Genomic DNA, 16,019 nt, shown 5'->3' on the forward strand with positions numbered 1-16,019 from the left:
GGGCGGGGTAGAGGGGCATACATTTTCACGGAATGGGGCAGTGCGAGGGTTATTGCAGAGGCCGCCTCACCCTCCCGAAGGGGGGTGGAGGCTCAGGGGCCGGCGCCATAACCCGCGCCGTGCCCCCCAGTGAAAAAACGGTTCTGGGCACTTTAGAGCGCCCAGAAGCAAACGTAAGGGGAATGCCTCCCGCCAAAAAGGAGAGAGCCCGATGGCGCCAAAAGGCGACCAATGGGTGCACATCGCAATATTCGAACCCCCCAATCAGGGGGTACCACCTGACACCCAGGTTGGCGGAAGTGGACAATATAAGCCGTCGCTCGCCCAGGTAGCTCCTAACTTCGTGGAGCAGGGCGAGCGGCGCACCAACTGAGTTCTGCAGACACACCCACCCACACCTAAGGAACAGCAGTGTCGCAGGGCTGGTTAGTAGCAAGGGTGATTTAGCTAGTCCCCTCCTTGGCGCGGCCACCTCACCCTGCCGTGCGGCATCCCAAAGTGAGTGGCCCCCATCCTACACACCGCCCGTCGGTGTGTCTCCTTAGTCAATCCTTGCACCAATTTCTGCAATCACCCTTGCCACTAACCAGCCCTGCGACACTGCTGTTCCTTAGGTGTGGGTGGGTGGGTCTGCAGAACTCCGTTGGTGCGCCGCTCGCCCTGCTCCACGAAGTTAGGAGCTACCTGGGTGAGCGACGGCTTATATTGTCCACTTCCGCCAACCTGGGTTTCAGGTGGTACCCCCTGATTGGGGGGTTCGAATATTGCGATGTGCGCCCATTGGTCGCCTTTTAGCGCCATCGGGCGCTCTCCCTTTTGGCGGGAGGCATTCCCCTTACGTTTGCTTCTGGGCGCTCTAAAGCGCCCAGAACCGTTTTTTCACCAGGAGGCGGGGGGCAGGTGGGGGGACAGGAGCCATCACTGGGCTGGAGCAGGAGCCATCACAGGAGGAGGAACAGGATCCACCAGGGTGGGCACAGGGGTGGGCATGCAGTATTCTAGTATCATCTTGGTCTCTTCCAGGGTGGGGTAGGGCTCCTCACCCCTTCCTGGACAAGACAAGGAGAAGACAGTCTCTTTCCAAAATGTTAGTTTTGCCATCCCCCACTGTCTTGTACAGTATTTACAGGAGATACTCCAAGAGAACTGATTTAACTGATTGTCCTCCATACTTCGTTAATCAGTGTGGGTGCGATTGTGCCATTTCTTAATTTTATTACATTAAGACTGCATGTTAGAAGAACCCAGGTTTGTTTAAAATTTAGTGACAGTATTAAAGCTCTGGGAAGCGAATCAGTGCTGCACAGTGTAATCAGGGCCGGTTCTATTATTTTTGGGGCCCTGGGCAGAAATGGAATGTGTGAAGCACTCCTTAATCGCAGAGACATGGCGCATTCAGGGCTGTTTGCATGTGAATAGATGTCGCTGCTCCTGAAGCTGCCGCCCCTCCCTCTCAGTCACCTTCGAAGCACCTCTTAACAGCTCATCAAGGGCTGGAGGTGTGAGGGGTGGGGGCTGCAGCTTCAAGAGCAGGGGCATCTATTCAGATGCAAACAGCCCTGAATGCGTCATGTCAGGTGGGAGATGGGTGGAAGCTGTGCCTGCTTAAGGGAGGTGCGACAGGTGCCCGAGGTTAAAATTACGGACAAATGGCGTCCGTTAAAGAATCCTTCACGGACAACGGACAGACGGCCGAAATTACGGACTGTCCGTGAAATTTACGGACGGTTGGTCACCCTAGATCCTGCCAACATCTAGCCCCCTTTTGCCTCACTGACTTAGAAAAATACACAAAACCCAAGTGCTAAGCCATATACAGTCATGTGACCCAGGACACTGGTAGCAGGCACCAAATGGTTAGTACAAGAAAATGCCAACTTTCTAAATGTGCCATTTTCAGAATTCTGGCTTAAGATCTGTCTTTACCATCAAAGAGGATTTTAAATTATAACTCATTTGAGTTCAAACATGATGTTCCCATCTGTCCCAAATCAAACGTTAGCACTTATTAAATGTAATAAAATAACCCAATGTCTCCAGGAAATTATGGATGCCTTTGTCTAGGCATGCGCTATTGATGAGTCACAAATGGCTCCTGGTTTGCATATGGCCGGTTCCTCTATGTGGTGACATGGAAGACAGAAAAAAGATGGGCAGGAATGTGGCAATCAGTACTTACCAGTGCCTGAGACCAATTCGAAAATACACCCACTATTTTATTTTGTTTTCATTAGTCCAACACCCTAAGTGTGAAAGGTATGGCCATTCACGGATTCCATGTTTACTGTCAAATAGGGCTCAAGTTGCACCATACTAGTGAGGCCCAAATATGCCAAACATCTGGTGGGTTTCCTTGTTTTCCTGTTCAGAGCAGACATGGCCTTGCAGCTCAGGAGTGATTGTTCCTCTTGGAGAAGAACAAAGAATGATTCGATTAAGTCTAGTGCTTCCTGAGACGGCAGTTGTTCTTGGTGGTGACAGACAGCACAAAAACATGCATTGGCATAGCCAATAGGTCTCGCCTTTGGGACCTTATAAGTGCTTAACGCCTGCAGCTGAAGCTTGTTGCAGAACGGACTGCACTCTCAGCACTTACTTCTCCACGCCTCGCGGTACCCGCTCCGCGGGTCCCGCATCGTCTGGGGCTTGCAATCCACGTCGGAGCTGTTGCCTGTGAGGTCCTGGGCAGAGGGCTGCGAGCAATCGGGTTGGGACTCTCTTTCCCAGGAGTCCCTGGCTAACCCGCGCCCGTGACACCTGGGCTGCTCTCCCTCTGGGCCCCGCCCCTACCGGAGCGAGATAAAAGACCCTGTTTGCCACTTTCACATGGGATCATCTTAACGCCTGCAGCTGACGCTTGTTGCAGAACGGACTGCACTCTCAGCACTTACTTCTCCACGCCTCGCGGTACCCGGTCCGCGGGTCCCGCATCGTCTGGGGCTTGCAATCCACGTCGGAGCTGTTGCCTGTGAGGTCCTGGGCAGAGGGCTGCGAGCAATCGGGTTGGGACTCTCTTTCCCAGGAGTCCCTGGCTAACCCGCGCCCGTGACACCTGGGCTGCTCTCCCTCTGGGCCCCGCCCCTACCGGAGCGAGATAAAAGACCCTGTTTGCCACTTTCACATGGGATCATCTTAACGCCTGCAGCTGACGCTTGTTGCAGAACGGACTGCACTCTCAGCACTTACTTCTCCACGCCTCGCGGTACCCGCTCCGCGGGTCCCGCATCGTCTGGGGCTTGCAATCCACGTCGGAGCTGTTGCCTGTGAGGTCCTGGGCAGAGGTCTGCGAGCAATCGGGTTGGGCTCTCTTTCCCAGGAGTCCCTGGCTAACCCGCGCCCGTGACACCTGGGCTGCTCTCCCTCTGGGCCCCGCCCCTACCGGAGCGAGATAAAAGACCCTGTTTGCCACTTTCACATGGGATCATCTTAACGCCTGCAGCTGACGCTTGTTGCAGAACGGACTGCACTCTCAGCACTTACTTCTCCACGCCTCGCGGTACCCGCTCCCCGGGTCCCGCATCGTCTGGGGCTTGCAATCCACGTCGGAGCTGTTGCCTGTGAGGTCCTGGGCAGAGGGCTGCGAGCAATCGGGTTGGGACTCTCTTTCCCAGGAGTCCCTGGCTAACCCGCGCCCGTGACACCTGTGCTGCTCTCCCTCTGGGCCCCGCCCCTACCGGAGCGAGATAAAAGACCCTGTTTGCCACTTTCACATGGGATCATCTGAACGCCTGCAGCTGACGCTTGTTGCAGAACGGACTGCACTCTCAGCACTTACTTCTCCACGCCTCGCGGTACCCGCTCCGCGGGTCCCGCATCGTCTGGGGCTTGCATGCCACATCGGAGCTGTTGCCTGTGAGGTCCAGGGCAGAGGGCTGCGAGCAATCGGGTTGGGACTCTCTTTCCCAGGAGTCCCTGGCAAACCCGCGCCCGTGACACCTGGGCTGCTCTCCCTCTGGGCCCCGCCCCTTCTCTCAACGGAAGGGCGTCATATATAAGCAATCTAAGCATCCCGCTGCGCGGGAGCGCCCGGGGCTAAGCCCGGGCAAAGGGCGGGCCCTCTGTGGCCCTCAGAGGCCTGAAGAGACTGGACTGGGCAAGCCTCTTCGAACAATTGTATCCATTTGCGTAAGTTGTAATCTAGTTTACCCTGCGTGTCCTGCTAATTTTGGCTGTTTATTATTAATGTCACTTCTACCCTTAAGTGTGGACACAGATATGCTCGACAAGACAGGGGGGACGCCTAATGGCACCTTGGATAATTATTTTATTAAACCAGTGGGGGACGACCTGAGGGAGACTACTTTAGCAGAACGACGAGCAGAACGCCGTCGTTCGGTAGAAAGTATGAAAATTAGGCCGGTATCACAGTCACCTGTTCCTGTTGTCCTTATAGATCGAAGGAGCCCAAATGGCAACGAAAGACTATTAAAAACGGATGACTTACCCTTAGTATTTAGAGACAGTACATCCACTCCTGCCACCTCTCCTAAATCAGATCTAATTGTCCCTTCCCCCACACTTTGTATTAGTACGCCTATAACAACGAAGGCCCAGATCACCCCCGCACCTCCGCCTCGCATTAGCACACGGAATAAGGCAAATGCCAAAATTGCGCCAGTTAGAAACTATGGCCCACCCCCGACAAAAAAAAGGCGGAAAAGGGGGGAATTCTTACAACCAAACCTAAGCCACTCAGATTTTGGTAAAAAGGCAAAAACTGTTCCTGGGTGTGATAAGGCTGAATAGGTGCATCACAGTCACTAAATTCAATGTCCCAACCGTTAGCCACTCCGCAATCTAAGGGGGATTCCCATATTGCCATCTGCCCAGATACCACCATATCCCAAACAGTCCAAACTCCTGCAACACTGGAAAGTATTGAAACTCGAATAAAAAATTACTCTTTAGTAATTCTAGAGAGATTGGACAAGGTCGAAGAACGACTTGGGAATTTGGAAAAGGAACTGGGGAAGAAGGATGCTTCGACCCTATTAGTTCCAAATATGGTTACTCAAACTAATACATTGCCTGCACAATCCACTACATCTGCCCCTAGTTCTGCCACCAACAAAGCCCCAACTACAATGAACATAACTGACAACCAAGGTGGGAGACACTCATCAACCCTGCCAAAGCCTCAATCTGCCCAGACTGTGGCTACAATAGCCTGTAAACCATCAATCGGGACAGGAGGAACACTACCGAAAAAACCATCACAGGAAGCAGAGGGCCTTAGGCACAAGCAGGGAAGACCATACAGGGTCCCACTTCCAGAATTACCTCCGGAAGCAGTTCCCTTTGTTGTTGTCTTAACAGGGGTCCCCGTATTAGAAGAAAACAAGCGGAAAGGCTATGTCCAATTGAAAAATAAGATCATTCATTGGCTCAGGCTTAATCGGCCACTTCCAAGTGGTATCGATGGCGACATCACAAATGTTCGCCGAACACAGTGGCTGGGTGGTAGACATAAGGACACAAAGGGTGATGTGGTGGTGGTGAACTTTAGGGATCCCAACCCTTCCACTTTATATTAAACTGGCATGCAGGTAATACTAATAATCGTATTATTCCCCGACCACTAACATACTTCTATCCCAGATCAGTGGTTTTTCCATCTCAGTACCACCCTCCTCAACCCATGCAAACACAAGCTTGTCCTTCAATCGCATATGATGTTAGGATGAACCCTTATCCATCGTATCCTCCGTTGGCTCCAGACCCTTATGGCTGGAACCAAGTTCCAACAAGGTCTACTCTTTCCTCCAACAGGAGAATGGACTATTTAAACCCATTTACGCCCCTAGAGACCACCAACAGATATGACATTTTCAACGGTCTAGACGACTGTGATTGACGCTCTATGAGCAGAGGGAATTATGGAAGAGGAATTAGTCCCACCAGAGTAGATGGCAAAGCTGTTGGCATAGAAGGGACGGAGAGTGTAGGGGTAAATTGTTTAACAACAGCAATACTCTTTACCAACCCGGCTGTAATTGTGGTTACACCAGCTTTGAGCTCGAGCAATAGTATTCAGCGACCTGTTGGGCGCGACGACGATCTCCAAGCTTTCACAAATATATCTGGGGATGCCCGCCCTCATCAGAATTTAAACACAGTACATCCTACAAGGGAGTTGGATGAATCGAGATGTAAGGGAAATCCCCAAGATATAGTTATTGGGGCTGCTTCGGGTTGTTTAAATGTTTTGCACAGACCCATATCAAATGCATTTTTGAGGGATGGAAATGTTGGGGTGGAGGATGGAATGGGACATGATGTACTGGGTGCTGTGGAAGAAGAATTGCTGAGATGCCAACCAATGTCCGAGGAGACAACTTTGGTAGTGCAATCCATGACCTCGGCCGATGTGCTAGAGCCCCTAAGGTTGGTCTCCTGGAACATAGCCGTTGTCTCAAAACATCTAAGGGATCCAGAATGGGCAGGATTTGTTGATACTAATGACTTTTGCTTGTTACAAGAAACATGGGCAGTGGTAACACCCCATAGAATAGGGTATAAAACATTTGGAATAGGCGCCACCCCATCTAGGAGCGGAAGGCCATCGGGGGGCCTCTTAATTTGGGTGAAAGTTGAATTAAAGGTTCAAATTGAGGTGGTAGATGTAAACTCACCCGATATAATAGTGCTTAAGATCATTACACGCGAAGGGAAAAAATTATATTTAATAAATGTTTACAATAGACCAACACCTCTATCAAAAGCTTCGCCAACACTAGCCAAATTAGACCTTTTCCTAAGTGGGTTAGATAGTAAAGGCGATTATGACATTTTGGCAGGTGATTTAAATTGTAATTATGAACCAGTCCTGGGGCTCAGCGATATTTTTGAAGATGAGGATCACGTAAACAAAATCCCTGCACTAGAGGACGCCAAACCGATTAAATGTTCAACTTTGGCAGTCCAGATAACAAACATATGTGCGGCTTATTCTCTCAGGGCCTGTAATGGACGTTTATCGTCTGATATCCTGAAAAAAACAACCTTCAGTAGAAACAATTACAGGAGTAATCTAGATTTTGTAATTGTCTCTATCCCTATTTGGCACTACATTCAGGACTTTGAGGTCGAGGATAGAACAGAAAGTGATCATTTTCCACTGAGTCTATTAATAGAAGATTCGTTGCTGCAGGGTGATGTGGGTATATTGTTAGCAGACAATGGCGCCAACACAGAGATACACGTTAGCAATAATAGACGAGCCCTCAAATGGCCATTTATATTGGACCATGGTGAGATCCTGGCGGAGATATACACACTCCTCGCAGGGTCTTTTGATTCATTTGTAGGTACCAATGATATAGAAGGAAATCCCATTCATTTTATGTCTTTGCACAAACATTTTTTTAACGAACTTAAAATGCTTGTAACTAAAATGCCCAAAAAAAACCAACAAAAAACACAGAACCTGTCCCATAGCAAACCATGGTATGACGGAATCTGTAGGGAATCTAAAAAGGCTCTCGTTTTAGCTATAAAATCTAATATTTTACCTGAGATAAAAACCGCTAGGAATAATTATAAGCAAGTACAAAAGGCCTCCAAAAAAGCCTGGGAGGAAGAATTATGGGCCGATATGCTGTTGGCTGTCAAAAACAACGATAATGTTGGTTTCTGGAGGTTAGTTGCCAATAGGAACCATGTAGGGAGAGTGGTTAAAGACGTCCATTTGGACGAATTAACTTGGGTCAACCACTTTACCAACCTCTACTAAAAATATGAAGACATCGGAACAGATGTGGATGCTCCATGTCTTGAATACCCTACAGAGTGTATGGGTTTCACAATAGCCGAAACAGAGTCGGCAATTAAATTAAAGTCAGGTAAAGCACCAGGTTTGGACAAGATCCCTGGTGATCTTTATAAACATGACTTAACAACCTGGGCACCATATATAAATTACTTGTGTAATATATTATCCCTTTGCTTAGATTTCCCGGAACGTTGGCGTGGGGCAGAAATTGTTTTAATCTACAAAAAAGGGGACCGGATGGACCCCTCTAACTACAGGCCAATCAGCTTGTTGGACATCCTCCAGAAAATTTATTCACGACACATATTAACCCGTGTCAGTGACTGGATGGACGAGAATGCAATTTTAACGAAATTTCAAGCCGGGTTCCGTAGCAAAGTAAGCACAATTGACCAGATATTTAGATTCTGCTGTCTCTACTGGAAATATGTACACATCAAAAAGGGTCATCTATACGTTGCTTTCGTTGATTTGAGAGCAGCGTTTGATTTAGTGCCCCGCAATCTTTTATGGAAAACATTGAATGATGTAGGATTGCCAAATAGCCTCTTGGTACAGATAAAAGAACTACACGAAAGGAACTTTGCGAAAATCCGATGGGGTCCAAATGGGGAATTAACCCAAAAAATCCCTATCGAGCGCGGAGTCCGCCAAGGCTGTGTCTTGGCCCCCACACTTTTTTCACTCTTTGTGAATGACATCCCAAAACATCTAGAAGGATGCATAAACGACTCACCTAAATTGAATGGCGAAAGGGTGACATCATTGTGGTTTGCTGACGACACTATTTTGATTTCCCAAACAAAAAGCGGCCTCCAAGCTTTACTTAATTCTTTTAGTAGTTATTGTAGGAAGAAAGGCCTGGAGATAAATGGGAATAAGACCAAATGTATGTGCCTTAATCCACAAAAAACAGCTAAAGGACGCTTAATTTTGGATGGAATTGAACTAGAATCGGTCTCGCACTTTTCGTACTTGGGTGTTACCTTAGATTCGAAGCTCACCTGGAGAGCCCAAAGGGAAAAAAGTAAGCTAGCATTTATTCAGAATGTTAAGCCAATCCTTAGAAAACAAAGTTTGAGCACTAGCAAAGCGGTGTCCCCAGTAGTTGAATTATTTAAATTTAAGGTTCAACCGTCAGCGCTGTATGGCGCAGAAATCTGGGGGCCAGGGTCAAAAGATTCCTTTCGCGTTCTGGACAATAATTTTATGAGGAGTTTGGTAAGAGTCCCAAAAGGCACTCCTCTAGTACCTCTCGAATTGGACCTGAACGTCAAAAGAACTGACCATTATACCATAATCCGCCCGTTGATGTTATGGGTTAGATTATGGAGAGTGCCCGAACTACAGGACTACAGGGATGGGTTAAAAGAAATTATGGAATATGGCAACTCATTAACTATCCCATGGATAAAGCATGTCAAGATTTCATTTACCGAAATAGGTCTAATTCATTTCTGGGAAAATCCGGAACTTCTACCGCCCAATGCAAAATTAATTTTAAAAAGGGCATTTTGGAGTTGCATGGTAAGCAGGGCAACAAATGCTTCGGTTGCTGGAACTCTGGTAACCACATTTTTGAGCTTTAAGGATGAGCCTCTATTCGAGACTTTTCTCGATGAGATAGAACCTCCCCTAGCCAAAACCCTTTTTTAAAACTTAGGTATGGCAATTTGCTAATTAAAAGCACATTAGCACGATGGTCTAGGAGGACAATTGATCCGTCCGTGGAAGCTGATGATTTATGTACCATGTGTGAATGTAAACATCTTGAAACCGAGGCTCATATGTTTTTCATCTGTCCTGCTTATACAATACCCAGAAAAAGATGGATCAAACCACTAGGCTTACTGTTAGGTTTAAACTCATGTAACCAGGCTCTAAGAATACTTAAAACTAACACTAACCAAGTAATAATATTCATTGTTAGCCGATTCTTACATTCAATATTTTTCTTAAGGAAAAAAAAGGGACAACAGATAAACGATTGATGTATATTCCCACAATTGAATCAGCAGACGATCCTCATAAAGGGGGGTTATTTGGCATATTCTAAAGGCGTGCTTAAATTTTTTTAAATATATGTATATGTATAATTGTTTAAAAATGTTTTATAAATGTAATGTTTTGTGCTTGACTCTTTTATGGCATTTTCTGCCGAAATAAAGAAATTTGAACTCCTAAAAAAAAAAAGTGTTTAGCCATGCAACAGTTAATGTTGTTGCACCAATACTAAATACTTATAAGGTCCCAAAGGCGAGACCTATTGGCTATGCCAATGCTTGTTTAAAACAGCAGGTCAATTATCATGATTAGTGAATTATTTCCCGGTGCACTCTGGCCTATTTTCAATAGAGCAAGTTGACTTTAGAAAAAGGCCTGATTGTTCCCGTTTAGAACCAACGGTGTGGATTATTCTATGGGTCTTAATGACAGACATAGAAGTGATGTTCTCTTCAGGGTTTTAATTATTGGTTTGTTTAATCTACATGCCCACATGGGTGAGGGCTATTAAAATAAAAATAAAACTTAATGGCTGCTCGTGTGCACTCTGCATGGTGCTAAATGGCACTGGTATGGGCAGAGACACTCATCAGTCTTAAGTAGCGCTCAATTTCGCTGAGGAGGTGTTATAAATGCATGACAAAGCATTTCAGTGCAGTGATGTGGACCTACACACTGAAATGCATTAGTCTAACACCTGAGGCATGGTACTTGGCAGGGCTGTGAGTAGTGAATGCCTACATCCTGGTTATTGTATTACATGTATACCTTAGTTTAAATGTGTGGCTTAGCCTCTCTATTGTAGGGCTTGAGTACTTAAGCCGGTGGGACCCCACAGCAGTAAAGACTGTTCTTGTACACTGTGGACGACCCTCACTAAGATTGGCTCGAGCAAGATCATGTAGGAATCCTGGCACAGGCAATCCTGAATGGGATAGACAATTGTTTGTTATTGGTGAGCGGACGAATGGCGCTGGTTCAGCCTTTATGTGGTCTTTGCTCGAGTCGTGGACAAGCTACACACATATAAACATTCCCTCATGTCCGATAGCCATTCTGCTCCTGCCTTTCATACCACCCGCCCCTCCGCCTCAAAAGCTTGTGTTATGCTACCATCCAAAAGCAGTACTGCTTTCTAATTGAAAGATATTGGAAGGTAAAAAGACTATCATCGCCCTGGTTTCAATGAGAAATCACTCACTTCAAAATACAGAAAATCTGAAATTGATGTCGTTATGGTACAATAATCGTATTTACAACAAATAAACACAAACTGAAGTTACCACATTACTAAATCCTAGGCTTTTCTTAGCAGCATATTCTATGTATGAATTACAGGTTCAGGTTTTTTAAAGCAATTGGATGACATTAACAAACTTTAAAGTGTTGACGTAAAAAACAAGCATTGGCCGCGCAGCCGTGAAAGTGACACGATCGCATGGCAGCTGCGCGCGTTCACGCTTGCATGCTGGCAGATGTGCATGTTCACGCTTGCGTGAACGCAAGCTTTAGGCCAGCAAAAGCCGGTGGGTAGCACTTTTGAAACCCACTTACTTAATGTCTCGCAGTGCAGCGCATGCATGCGCTGGTTCAGCGAGACCTAAAAAGTAATTATACCTTCCACCCTAACCAGGGCAGAAGGTGTAAAATCCTTCATCTGATGGCCTGTACTCATGTAAGATGCTGGAGGCATGGTTAACAGAATACTTATGGTCTGTTTGACTGTAAATGAGATAGGTGGGCCGTCACTTACAAGGACAGGTCTGACATTCATTACATTTTATAAACTGATGTGATGAACAAAACATTATGTGAAGAAGGAATGTGGATCATCATCTTGAAGATCTAAACAAACATGCTTCTTTATCTGTTTCCTACAGGTGTCGACCTCAAGATCCCTGTTGTGTGTGTAGTGCTGGAAGGAGAACCTGAAACGCTTGATGTGAGTATCTTGAGGCATTTTAGTCCACACCGCAGAAGCACCCCAAAGCAATTGCCTGGTGCCTGGAATCCCGTGCCCTACAAGTTCAAACCAATCCATGGAATAGCCAACATGTCTCACAAACACTCAACAGATGCACTCCCACTGCTATGAGCCTTAACGTTACTCTTCTTGTAGCTTATATGTTGCTCTGACTTCAGCTTTCTCGGCCAAGTCTCTTGGAGCATTGTTAACTTGTGGGCTATCACCTCTATCTCCCTTCATTGAAGACAGTGCTGAAACAAGATCCATTGAACTGATCTCATTCAACCCTCCACATACTGTCCCATAGCCCCTCCTTTCTAACTCCTTGGAGCCCAGAGAAGTATAACTTGTTTATACATTCATTTATTACTTTTTGTCAGCTCACCCATCACCTGTCAGGTTTTATCTCACACCATGAAAACCACATGTAAAACATTTCTATTAGAAAGACTGCCAATTTAGACACTCTTCAAACATCTGGTAGGTGCATTAAATCTGGCATTGCTTAGTTATGAGCTAGGATACAAGGCTGGTCTTCTGTTTCTAGTACATAGTTATGACATATGACTTCACGTTTAGGTAACACCCATATCATTCTCAGAGGATGTGTTTAATGAACACAATGGGGAACTTGACGTTTGGCAGCCTCTACTCAGACCCCTGAGATTTCACCTAAGTGTTCCACAGGTGTAACTTCAGATACGTGTTTCTCAGCAATACTAAGAAGATATGCATGATGCAGCACCAGGCCGCCCAATCAGATGCCTTAAAGTACAAATTAAATAACACCTTTTAAATAAGCAAACTCTGCAGGAGGAATGCCATAGAGCTAAGTGCTGTGTTCCGCCCCGCCTTCCTACAGAATGGGGTGTTTTAATGGAATAATGGTTTCCCCGCGTTAGAACAAGCAACACAACAGTTTGGGGGATCTTTTGTAGTTGACCAATCTTCCTTCCTTTCTCTGCCTATAATTTTTAACTGATTCTGTACTCCACTGGGAACTCTACTGGACCAAGAACCAGTTTGAGTTTGGGCTTTTCCCTTTTTCACCTTTGGCACAACTGACAACACAAGATTGTTTCCCAATGTTGTGTTCTCCAAAGACTTAGGTGACCTGAGAGAACTTGTGGTGGAACCTTATTTTGCATATGTGAATAATAAGTGGAATGGGCATCAGACATATGAAGTCATACAGTTTGTTCTTCCACATCAGTGAATCCCGTTCTCAGACTGCAAATGGTCAGCTCTGTCAAGTGACATGGTGCTACATGAGTGACTGACAGGAGTATTATCTGCACCCTTTTCACAGACATGCAGTAAGATAGTCAGTTCTGAGAACAAGGTCCACACCATACATCTGGTAGGTTAGGCATTGTGCTTAATATCAACACAATGCATGCACAATAGATGGGCGTCAGAAGGAGATTCTACTGAACACTTTAAGAAAAAATCATTAGAGAGAAGGGTACTTTGCATCATAGGAAATTAAACTGAGGGTTACATCATATGGCTGAGGATATGAACAGAGGCGTAGAATAATGAGAAGAGCCACACGAGGCAGTTGAGTATACACATTTAGTTGGTTTGCTTATGGGTTAGGAATAGAATAGATTGGAGTTTCAGAAAGTGCCTGAAAGGTAAGTCTTGAGTTGTTTCCTGAAAGGCAGCAGAAGTAAGCTTCCTGCAGCATGTTGGCAAGGAGTTCCAGGCTGATACAGCAACTTCAGAGAAGGATTGCTGGATGGAAACGGCCTTGTTGAGTTTTGGGATTTCCAAGAGAAAGAGTCTTATCTTCCAAGGACTCTAGAGCCTGCTGAGATGATGAAGAATTCTGCAAGGTCTCTGAGTTTAGCAGGAGGACATTTTATTTTATCAAGTCTTGTAGGTAAGAGAAATTATGTCCTGAGTCTTTGAGGTTTACAGCAACAGTTCTGTATTGTTAGAAAGTCATCCTTTTACCCTGCTCACCCCCATATTGGATGGAGACATGTTGGAAAGTGGATTATTGGTAGGGGTAAGTATGCTCCTACTACTATTAATAAGGCCACCAACACAGTATAGGGTCTAGTAAAGGTCTCAGTAAATCAGCCCTCGCTCACCCCTTGGTAGCTGACAACGAGCAGTCAGTCCTAACTTAGGAAACAGGAGTGTAAAGCATTTAAAAACACCAATACATGAAATAAGTAAGACAAAACACACAATAAAAATATCACACCAATTTGAACAAATATTTTTGTGAACAAATTGACACCAAAAACGACAAAATTCCAATGTAGAGAATCGGAGGTATACATTTTTAAAGATTAACCACTTTGTAGTGCTTAAAAACATATAGCGCCACTCTGGGACATCTGGCTGCACTTGACCGGGGCAAAGTCAAAGTTTGAGGACGTATCATATACATATTGGTGTACATTGATGCAAGAGTTTCATGTAGACAGTGAATAGTTTTGCATTAAAATGGATTCTTGAAGGACCCTGCAACTCAATTATGCTGTTTTGATGCACACTCATCAGATTCTAACTTTAAGGAAAGAAGTAAACCGCTTAAGTACATTGCCCTTGAGCCCTGTCCAATCGAATTTGGTAAAACCTGTCAATACCCAACCACAATGCTAATCCCCCTCTGTACTCCCTGCAGACACAGTATTCAACAGGGCTAGATACTCTAGTCTCCCATTGCTCTTTTCCTAGAAGGTTGTCACCCATAGCTGCCAAATGAAAAGAGAACTACCTGTTAATCAAGCGCCTCATTTCTGTCCACCATCAACATCCACTTTCCCTCAACCATCACCATCCACCATCACATCCACCTTTGCTCCACTATCAACATCCACTTTCTCCACCATCAACATCCACTTTCTCTCCACCATCACCATCCACCATCACCATCCAACTTTGCTCCACTATCAACATCCACTTTCTCTCCACCATCAACATCCACTTTCTCTCCAACATCACCATCCACCATCACCATTCACCTTTGCTCCACTGTCAACATCCACTTTCTCTCCACCATCAACATCCACTTTCACTCCATAGTTAACATCCTGTTTCCCTCCCCAAAGACATCCACTTTCCCTCAGAATAGCGGTAAACTCAAACTCCAGAACTGGCAGCTTATGTGATAGTAGAAAAGAACTATTCAAGAAGAGTATTAAAATTGCTGTACAGCTACCTGCAAATTTTATGTGATATAGTATATTTCTTTGGGTGTGTCCCTGTTATAAGGTGCACCTAAGACGCCACTTCTGTTCACACATTAGGCACCTATAGAGGTGTGTTTCTGTAAATTTATCTTACTGTGCCGGTTGTGCAAATTTGCATGAATGAATTTCTAAAGTGACTAATGTTAAGCCTGATTCCAGTATTTTGGAAACATTTTAAAAACAATACTTAATGCATTAGTAATTATCTTTGAGTGCATGGATCCAACTGTATGGAGTTGCCCAAGTAAATAAATATTCAATGCTGAAAATAAAGATATTTTGGCTTGGAAACATTCAGTTACACTTAGTTGAGACCTTAGCCAGTAGTGTGTGATGACTTTATTAATGCCTCTTTTATTTTTGTTATCTCATGGAGAGGCATTACATAGTCAATAGATAATGTGACTGATATTGGCCATATTTATTTACATTTGTGGCCAATTGAGAAGGCAATAATGTGCAGTATGAATATTTTTATTACAATCATTTTAAATAGTCTTATGTAATAAACTGTATAATGCTATTTTTTGGTAAGTGGATACTATTAGAGGAGAGGTAAGCATCCCTACAATTGTTGTACTTGACAAAAAAACTGCAGTACTTATTGTAAGAGTTGCGTCCTGACTGGGAGTGAGGGAACACAGCTGAAAATTGTCACATCTTCCTTCAGACCCAGCAGCGCAGCATAAGAAATACAATTGAGTATTTGCTCCACCTCAAGTATTGCTTTTCACTTTAGTGCACCTTTATTTCAGATAGGTGGCTTAATCTTGTGGTTGTGGTTGAAAGCACTGCAGGAATTGCTTCTGAGACTGTACTGTGAATGGAACTCAAACTATGCCATGAGATAGTGAATATGGATTAATCCAGCCTAGATTCAGAGGGTGTTAAAGACAGAGACAGAGTAAACACTTGTTTTCTCTGCTCTGGGAGAGGAGGTTTGTTTTCACAAAGTGGGGAATTGAATTGAAATTATATTTATATAGCGCATAAACTACCCTGAGGCCTCGCAGCACTGGTGGCTAGAATCAGAAAAACAACAGGGCAAGGTGCTAGCAGATAGTTCCGA

General features: G+C 45.2%; 1 protein-coding gene across 1 annotated transcript in view; it reads left to right on the forward strand.

The window, feature by feature from the left end:
* Window positions 1–16,019, forward strand: part of TRPM2 (transient receptor potential cation channel subfamily M member 2) — a 276,857-nt gene that overhangs the window by 39,700 nt on the left and 221,138 nt on the right. The window contains exon 8 of the mRNA XM_078656292.1: window positions 11,656–11,717. Coding sequence (XP_078512418.1) covers window positions 11,656–11,717 — 62 coding nt within the window. The remainder of the gene's footprint in view (window positions 1–11,655; window positions 11,718–16,019) is intronic.

The sequence above is a fragment of the Lissotriton helveticus genome, chromosome 8 (genome assembly GCF_964261635.1).
Source record: "Lissotriton helveticus chromosome 8, aLisHel1.1, whole genome shotgun sequence".
Classification (NCBI taxonomy): domain Eukaryota; kingdom Metazoa; phylum Chordata; class Amphibia; order Caudata; family Salamandridae; genus Lissotriton; species Lissotriton helveticus.